General features: G+C 32.3%; 1 protein-coding gene across 1 annotated transcript; it reads left to right on the top strand.

Annotated features, from left to right (window-relative positions):
- Positions 1–4116: 4116 nt before the first annotated feature.
- LOC132758523 (CD109 antigen-like) lies at positions 4117–7678 on the top strand (the record flags this gene model as incomplete). The annotated part of the gene is made up of 6 exons (XM_060750198.1): positions 4117–5618; positions 5813–5883; positions 6282–6407; positions 6691–6730; positions 7294–7378; positions 7588–7678. Coding segments are annotated over exons 1-6 (462 nt in total), but the record flags the coding sequence as incomplete, so codon positions are not given.
- Positions 7679–9509: the final 1831 nt, after the last annotated feature.

Genomic DNA, 9509 nt, shown 5'->3' with positions numbered 1-9509 from the left:
ACAGTTTCAAAATTATCTGTGGAATTAGTGTACAGTATCTACTAAATCTTTGTTTTATTATAAATTCATATTCAAATCAAATTCCATTTTGATTAAAATCAAATAATGTAAGTAATATTAAATCTAAGATGACAATTAATGGGGAAAAACATTGCGGGTAAAATGAACTGAAATTTACCTATTGAGGACGAATAAAATGTTCTGTTTGCGGTTAGCATGGTTAGTAGTAGCTTATCCTACGCAAGTTAACCACCGAGTATCTTTTTAAAGATATTTCTTCTTATAATATTTTTTTTTCTTATACAAACTTTGTTCGAGAGTGCCGTGTCAGTTTTAAGCCATGTTAAGTATATGATACGACTTGTGGCACGAATAGACCTAGATAAGTACGGTTGCTTTGTCAAATGAAACGCCAAGTGAAAATAAATAAAACCAAGCAAGAAATCGTTAGGCATGATGCTTTAGATTACGATAACATAGCAGCATAATGCTTAAAATAAATTATGACGTTACATTATATAATTTCTTTCTCTATATATGTTATGGGGGTCATTCAACACGTTGTTGCAATTTTACTTTTTATTACTGATATTAGACCATTTAGTCAGAATCACTCAATTTTTATTCTGTTTTACCTGCTTATCATCCGACTTCTTTCAATATCTTAAGGCGCAACTTGTGACCAAAACTTGCATTTTCAGTAAACGAGTTTAACAGTTATAATTATTATAAAACAAGACAAAAATAGTTCGTTTTGTTTTACCCCTAACTTGTATATAAAGCAGGACAAAAAAACGAAAACAATTTCAAGCGTCTAACACACTTAACCACTTCACATGACAATTGTCTATTTGGAGTGTCCGTTATATAAAACCACGGTAACTACGTGATGTTATATTTTCCTTATTCTATTTAAATTAAAGTGTTATTCTGATATGTCAGTCTCGACATGATACAATGGATAAAGAGTAATACTTTAACAACATCTTGACACTGAAAGTAAAATAATAATTAAAAGAGCGAATGTGATAATTTTATAATTACTTAAAGTGAGTAAGCCCTTAAAGTGTTTCCTGATGCAAGGACTATTATGTCAAGAGACGTTTAAATAGAAGAATTAGATTTGTCAAATCACAACTTTCATTCATATTCTCTTTTTATGGTACTTGAATTATGATTGAGCGAGTGTTTTGTCAGGGGTTCAAGGTTCAAACATGAGTTATACCACGGAATAAGGTCAACATTGTCGTGATTTTCTTCAGTACAGTATTTGTCTTTGAATTGAGAAATATACTTAACGGAACTAAATACATAATACATTTATAAGGACGTTTACGGAATCATAAAATACGTGAACACACACACACACATACACGCACGCAAGCATACACGCATGTACTTACGCACACACGCACGCAAGCACACACATACAAAAAAAACTATGTTAACATCACTAAGAGTGATATACTCTGATTAATACTTCACAACAGCAGGTGTCAAGTGGCGTATTACAGCTGTTAAAAGTTGCCCCGTACTTCACGTCAGTGTTGTTATATTTTTCTGGTCCTTCAGGATCATTTATACCAGCACTATTAAGTGTTGAGAATTGAGTTCCGCTCAAGCCGGTGTTTCTATACTTGAGTGATAATGCATTCATTCATTATCCCTCATCTACAGACTCAATCAAACTGAGTCTTGAATTCAATGTAATAATGCCTCCGTGGGATCACTTTGTTTCCAGATATTTATTTCACTTAATAAAACCCTATATTATCACTAAAAAGCATAAACTATAACATCGATTTTTACAGAGTATATCTCAATGATATCTGATATTGATATCTTATCGTGAAGCAACTGTACTATTTGAAACGGTTTCTTAGTTGGATTCTGATTAGAGAGTTAGCACGTTCGATTCTTAAGCTAATAAACATCTTTTATACAGTATCTTTCTCTTTGATTATCATTGTAAAATATCATTATGATAAAGATAACAACAACTTTAAATTAAATTTATTGTTGTTTGAACATGCTTCATACACTGTTATATATCTATAGATGTTTACATGTTCTGTTCAATGGCGGTATTATCAAAATGCATTTGAACTGTTGATATCATTAAGAAATATTGACGTCAACGTTGACGTCCTGTTTCTTTGATACCGATATTTGACCACTATGTTGGAAATCTCATGCCACGGCTCGTATGCTTTAACAATGTAATTAAAACAGATAAATATGTTTCCACATGTGCGATCGAAGTGCAGGTATTGAATTGTAATGTTATTTTTTTAAATGTCAATGTCGGACGATTTACGTTTTTGAAACAAACGGATTAAAGAGTATTTGAATTGATTTAATTATGTTGTAATGGACTTAGTTTATAAATACTAGGATTGATACTTCCTTTTATATAAATCAACACATAAGTGTTATTTGCCTTAAACTCATGCCAAATAACTTGCTGTGCGCTGATTCACGGTTTGATTATATCAAGTGATTAATACACGGCAGAGTAGGACTTGATTATCACAATCGCCTCTAAAAATGAATAATGGCCACGAGGACTTTAGAACGATTATCACTCTCCGGCCCGTCTATAAAGTGTATTAACGTCTTTAATACACTTGATAAATCTAAACGAAGCATTTAAAAAAAACTCGATATTCATTTCGTTGATATTCCTGTCTCTGTAGATGTGTACTGTACGGAACAGTAATTTCTACATTTTTCCCATATGTGTTTAAAAACAAAGTCCACTAGAATCAAGAAGCCCGGTTTCTTTCCTGGGAATGAAATATTTATGAAATCAAGCTTCTACAGCTGACTGTTTTGATGATGCAAAATGTGGCGTCATTTTATCATTTTGTGCAAGCAATCGTTTTCAGCAGGTCAACTATAATTAAGAGTTTTCGGTCTCTGGTCGCAAACTCATAATCGGTCACGTCACACTCATAATTAGTTGAAATGATAGACAATGTTGCTACTAAATACATGTATAGTAACACATGCACTTAAACGATTTGTGTCATGAGTTATCAAAGCCTCATTTCAACGTATTGATTGATAACCACAAATAAATAGTATTCTCTTTATTTATCTAAGATAACTTTTAAATTCTTTCTTTTTGGTGCTAGACTCACTTAATTAGTTGATTAATGCTTTCGAGGGGTCACACTTTGTCCAGATTTTAAGAATGTAGACCATGCATCAGCTAAGATCATGCATATAAGTTATAACTTAACTTTAAGTGTATCATAGGTTATCGTTAAGACAATCACTAGTTTAAGCACAAACATCCCTAGCACGTAACAAAAGGCCAACAAAAAATCAAAAGCAATGCGCTATTGTCTTCCTTATACCTAATAATTTCAGTACCAGTTCACTATCATCTCAAATATTAACAATGATTAATCACAACAATGTAGTCTACCTAGATACTATTTTTTCAATTTAAACAAATACACCTAGTTCCTGGTCTTAAATTTATCGGTCTCCACACTTGTTTTGTACTAAGTATTCTTCCTCTTTGTTGTACATGTGGTTATTTTTGTGTGACAGGATCTATAATCTGTCATTACTCAATTACGGCTAAATATATTGAGAAATACTTAATAACGTCCGCCAGTTTAAAGAAATCAATTAAAAGTAAAATTATCCATGACATTTTTCATTATTAATAAAACATACAAAATTTATAGATTTTCGTACATGTCAGCAAGTTCTGATGTTTCTTTGCACACAACTCCTTAAACGTCATTACATGTAAGCATAGGATCATTTTGTCAAAAAAATTGATTAGAGTCCAACTCGATTGTTTACTTTATATATTTTCTCTTTTTCCAGGAATGTATTCGGCTATATCAATTAACGTAAGATTAAATATTTTATTCATTACTAAACAAGTAATTGATAATTAGAATACTTCCATTATATTGTAATTGAAGGCTAATTGATTGTTTCAAAAAGGAAATATAATAATATAATTACTACACCGAAAATTGTTTTCGATTTTTGACATATCACGAAAGTTCAATAAAGTTGTGATTAAAACATTTTACGAGGGTTATTCAATACGTTCTGAAAATGACACCATAACGTATTTTTCTTTCATTTTAAAACAATGAAACACCTGTTAGAGTGACAAACTATTATTAAGCTTCCTATTGACGTAGACCACGTTCCCATGTGACGTATGACGTCACATATATATGACGTCAGTTAACGTCGCTCAAGTGTCATGGCCGCGGTAAGCGTAGAGGAACAGCGTGTTTATATAAAGATAGTTTTTTTAGGGGGAAATCATGAACATTTATATGAAGCTTGCGATGAATCTGCTGTTTCATTTAATACAGTTTATAGATGGGTAATGCAATATGCAGATGGAACATTTGATTTTCTTTCGATGATCCCGTAGCGGACGGCCAGTTTAGGTTAAAGACAAGTTCTATATCGAAAAAAAGTTAACGGCCAATTGAATGAAGATCGGCGATAAACGTGCAAGGAGTTAGCTGAAAGTCTTGGTATTTCTATTGGGACAATTCATACAATTCTTACACGCCATTTGCGTATGCGCCGAGTTTTTGCAAGAAAGGTGCCACATCACCTTTCGCGGGACCAAATGACGGACCGGTTATTGATTGCAGATAATCAATAAAAAGGTATGAAAATGAAGGTGAACAGTACTTAAACCGCATTTTAGGCAATTGCTTAGATATGGCTTCATAGCTATGACCCGAATTAAAGTCACAGTCCTCAGAATGGCACACTCTAAGGTCGCCAAGGCCTGCAAAATTTCGACGAAAACAAGGGAACCTGAACAAAATCGCAATTATAGCCTATGATAATGGCGGTGTATTGGTGTCGGACTATGTTTCTCTTAGACATACAGTTAACGGAAAGTATTATAAACATATTTAAAATTGAGACCAGCTGTCAGGAAAAAACGACCAGCGCTCTTAAAGTCAGGGGTTCGGTCTATTCATGACAACGCATCTCCGCATAAATCACACCCAGTGGCGTTGAAAATCAAGGAATATAACTTGCAAGTGTTGTCCCATCCACCTTATTCGCCGGATATGAGTCCTAAACTCAAAATGCCCCTCATGGGTGTAAGAAGTAATGACTAAAAGGCGCTTATGTTGTGGCCACGGAACGTGAATGCATCACACGCGGTTGTCTTGCAAAGGGAATCGCCGATCTTCTGAACAGATGGAAAGCGATTGTTAGAAACAGGGGTAGTTATTTTGAAGGAATATAGGTACGGTAGGTGTGTATCACTTATAGTTTTCTTACAATATGCCTTTATCAGAACTTATTGAATGCCCCTCGTATCTTCCGGCAATACAAGAATGTACTTACATTACATTTAATACTTTCGGCTTTTGAAATATTTTGATACTTGTTATTTGTGTTTTCAATACATAAATACATACTTGTATTGTGTTGTTTACTTTTTTTCAAGGTTCCCAGTAGTTTACGTCCGTCGAATTATAGAGCATTTGTTTATGGGTCTGGTGCATTGGTCTTCTCAAACAGTTCGAGAGTTCACTATAACGACAGGAGCTTGATGGTATTTATACAGACAGATAAAGTTCGTTATGCGGCAGGTCAGACAGGTAAGTATTGAACATATCTAGATTTGGCATGTACTGACGTCAATCGATACTGCACTCCATGTTATAACACTATCTTTCATTTATAAAAATGCATGCTAAAACAGAACATATCTATTAATATAAAGACAATATGTCTCTCGAGATGTGCGTTTGGTGACAATAAGACATGAAAATAATTTTGTACATAATTTCAGTGAGATATCGGGCAGTATTTCTTCTTCCTAATCTTATGGGCTTCCAGGGAGAAGCAGCCGTCATTATTCAGGTAAAATATAATATTTGGTTATAAATTTAGATGAAATGGCGAAAATATTATTCAAAGTGATATAGATCTATATAAATATATTTGGCGTATCATTTCAGTAATATAATAAACTGTGTGTTTTTTTCTTAATGATAAATCTAAATATTTTAAAATTAATAATGTCAAAATATTTTTATGCTATAGATTGCACAATACTAGTGAATAAAACAAATAGTAATCAACATAAATGACAAGGTCATTATATGCACCATTATAGACAAAAACTTTTTTGAAAAAAAGATTGCTCCGGATATATGTTTAGTAAATTAAATAATTATATACAATTTAATAATTAGTAATGAAAGTCATTGAAAACCCCAAATCAGGCTTAAAATATAAAGATTGACTGTATCATAAAGGATGGACAGGAAAATAAGATCGAGACAAGAGGACCACATTTGGTTAAAAATGGGGTTATATCTGGTGAAATAGAGCTCAGCAAATACCCCGTGTTTGGAAACTGGACAATAGGCATTGATGTTATGGTAAGTTGTAGATACATATCTATAAATGTGATATATAACCAGTTACTATTTACATACATTTTTAACTTATTTACGTGACAATTATTACAAATATACGAGTAATCACTATAAATCATTCAAGAATTGTACTATGAAACAAAGAGAACATGTATCTATATAACGTTTCAAGGTTATTGCTTTGTATGTATAAAATGACCAAAACTAAATTCCAAAGAAACTGTTTTAAGCATTGCAACGAATGTTTAAATACACTCAATTACTTTAAAAATGATTTGTATTGTAGGGGAGAACGCATTCCAAATATTTCGAAGTCAATGAATATGGTATGTGCTACTTTGCATTCGAGAGAGAGAGAGAGAGAGAGAGAGAGAGAGAGGGAGAGAGAGAGAGAGAGAGAGAGAGAGAGAGAGATAAAGGGAGAGAGAGAGAGAGAGATTTAGTTAGATCGTCGCATTATTTGATATATTTCCCTAAAAAGTGTTTCAAAGAAGCATCAGAGAATGTGATAAGTTTATGAAAATTGAAGAATTTATTTAAACTTTAAAGGCAAATATCAACTAAAAACATAGCTATCTAAGCGCACCAACTATGTCGGCGTATCAAAAGTTTTACAAAAAATATAACAAATCAAAATCAAATATCACAAAAAATATTTGACATATATATATAAACTATATATCAATATTTATCCTATTCTGACCATGAAATAAAAAAGTATTGAGCTAATTAACAGGAGACTATAACAGAAGACCGTTAATTCTTTCTGAAAGAAATGAAAATACATCAAAGAAGTGAGAAAATAAATTGTTGTTTTAATTTCTTTTTTTTTTTTGTCAAATCATTTTCATATATTTGTGAAGTTATATCATTTTGTGTTTACTTACAGTCTTGCCGAGGTTTACCATTGCGTTGATAATACCTCCTACAATAAATACATCACAAGTGTCCTTTACAATAGGTATCAGGGCAAGGTATGTGTGAGTTTTTTTGTAATGTTTGCCAAATTAAATGCGTCAAAGTGCGTGATTTAACAACTATACGAGTTAACATACTGCGTAGGCAAGTTTTCGATATTTCTTTTTTAACACCCCTAATGACAATAACATAATGCGCTGAAAAGGAACAATATCTATAGATAAAACTTATGGCATTACCTGGATGCACTTGTTTTGTTTTTCAGTTATACATTTAAGACAGATGTAAATGGTAACTGCACTGTTCTTCTGTATAATGAAGGGGAGACTTCGAAGAACTTTCAGCTCTCAAATGATGTAACGTTGCTTACAATGCAATATTTCTTACCTTTATAGATTTCATTTAATTTCATTCGTGCATAGCTGATATTTCTCTCACCTACATAGTTTTATTTATTATGCCACCGCCCATACAATGGCTGGGGCATATAATGTTACCCCGTTCCGTCATATCACCCTTCCATCCTCTCGTCCTTTCGTTATCATCAGTTTCCGTTCATTATCTAGGTAACGGTTGCATACATTCAAATTTAAGGTATTGATATATCATAGTTAAATACAGGTCATGTTCGAATTTAGTCATGGTCCGATGATTTATGCTCCTTGATGAATTTGTCAGTTTCCGATTATTATCTCCCCAACGGTAGTATAATTTCAACTGAAATTTGACGTATGGATATGTCAACAAAACGCGAAAAGTTCGAATTTGGTCATTGGTCGGTGATTTTTGGCACCTTTCACTTTAAGAAAATAAGAAATTTTCAGTTTCCGTTCTCCCCATCACTTGCACACATTCAACTCAAATTTGACATATGAATACTTCAAAGGACTGAGCAGGTCAAATTCAAATTCGGTCATGGTTTGATGGTTTTTGTCGCAGAGTTATGCCCCTTTAACTTAAAAAAAGTAGTTTCCGTTCATTATCTCCCAAACAGTTATGCACATTCAACTCAAATTAAAGATATGGATATGCCATATAAATATGCAGGTCAACTTCGAATTTGGTCATGGTCAATGAATATTTTTGCTGAGTAATACCTCTTTAACTTTGAAAATAGGAAATTTTGCAGTTTCTGTTAATTATCTCCCTAATAGTTGTACATATTCAACTCAGATTCAATATATGGATGTGTCACAGGAATACTCTAGTCAAATTCGGTTTTGGTAATAGCTTGATGATTACAAAAATTTCCCTCTTGAACTTTGAAAAAAAGAAGATTTGTTTTGTTTCCTTTCATTATCTCTCAAACAGTGATACACTTTCAACTCTATTTGACATATAGATACATCTTCTGAATAAGCAGGCCAAGTTTGAATGTGTTAATAGTTCAATTATTTTGAACAAAGTTATTTCAGTTTCAATTTTCAGTTTCCGCACTCTTACTTTTGTGGCAATGTATGTAATCATTATCTCGGCTAAAATTTGCAATATGCAATTTGCAAAAGGTAAACACTGAATATTTGTATGGCCTTGAATTTTGTATAAAAATGGTTAGTGTTAATATTGAATAGTTGAAGGGCTTTGAACTTAGAATGAAAAAAAAATGTTTTTGTATATTGATAAGGAACTAAATATTATTATATCATTTGAAATTTTGGCTAATTGCGGGGGCATTCGTGGCGTGACGACACATTTTAGTTTTAAATACTTCAGTAAGAAACGTTGACTTCTAAGCCTTAAGAACTGCATGAATATTATAGGAGCAACGAGCCTCCAAAATAGTACTTAGGAATTAAAGGCCCATTATGCCTCAGAAATGCTACTATTTTTCAAAAGATTTAAAAAGATTTCTAATTTTCTTTTAACTTTATAGTATCAAAAAAAACAACATTATCATTAGTCAATTACCAGATCCACATATTTTACCCGTTATTTTTCGGCAATAAGTACAGTTATAGTGAATAAGTATTTGCATTGAAAGTTAAAATACTACTTTGTTATTTGTTATTATGACAAATTATTTCACATTCTTAAGGAAACAAGCATCTGTCATTCTTTACAACCATTATTTTAACTATGACATTCATGTTTGCCCCTTTTAAAGAAGTAAAGATGTATTTGTTTATGAGGCGTAATGTGGCCTTTTAGTAACTCTGGATCATTATTAGAGTTAATATATAACTATTT

The sequence above is a fragment of the Ruditapes philippinarum genome, unplaced genomic scaffold (assembly GCF_026571515.1).
Source record: "Ruditapes philippinarum isolate M1 unplaced genomic scaffold, ASM2657151v2 ctg14074_1_1_1_1, whole genome shotgun sequence".
NCBI classification, from domain to species: Eukaryota; Metazoa; Mollusca; class Bivalvia; order Venerida; family Veneridae; genus Ruditapes; species Ruditapes philippinarum.
Note: the sequence above shows the minus strand (reverse complement) of the source record. Positions and strands in the feature narration are given on the sequence as shown.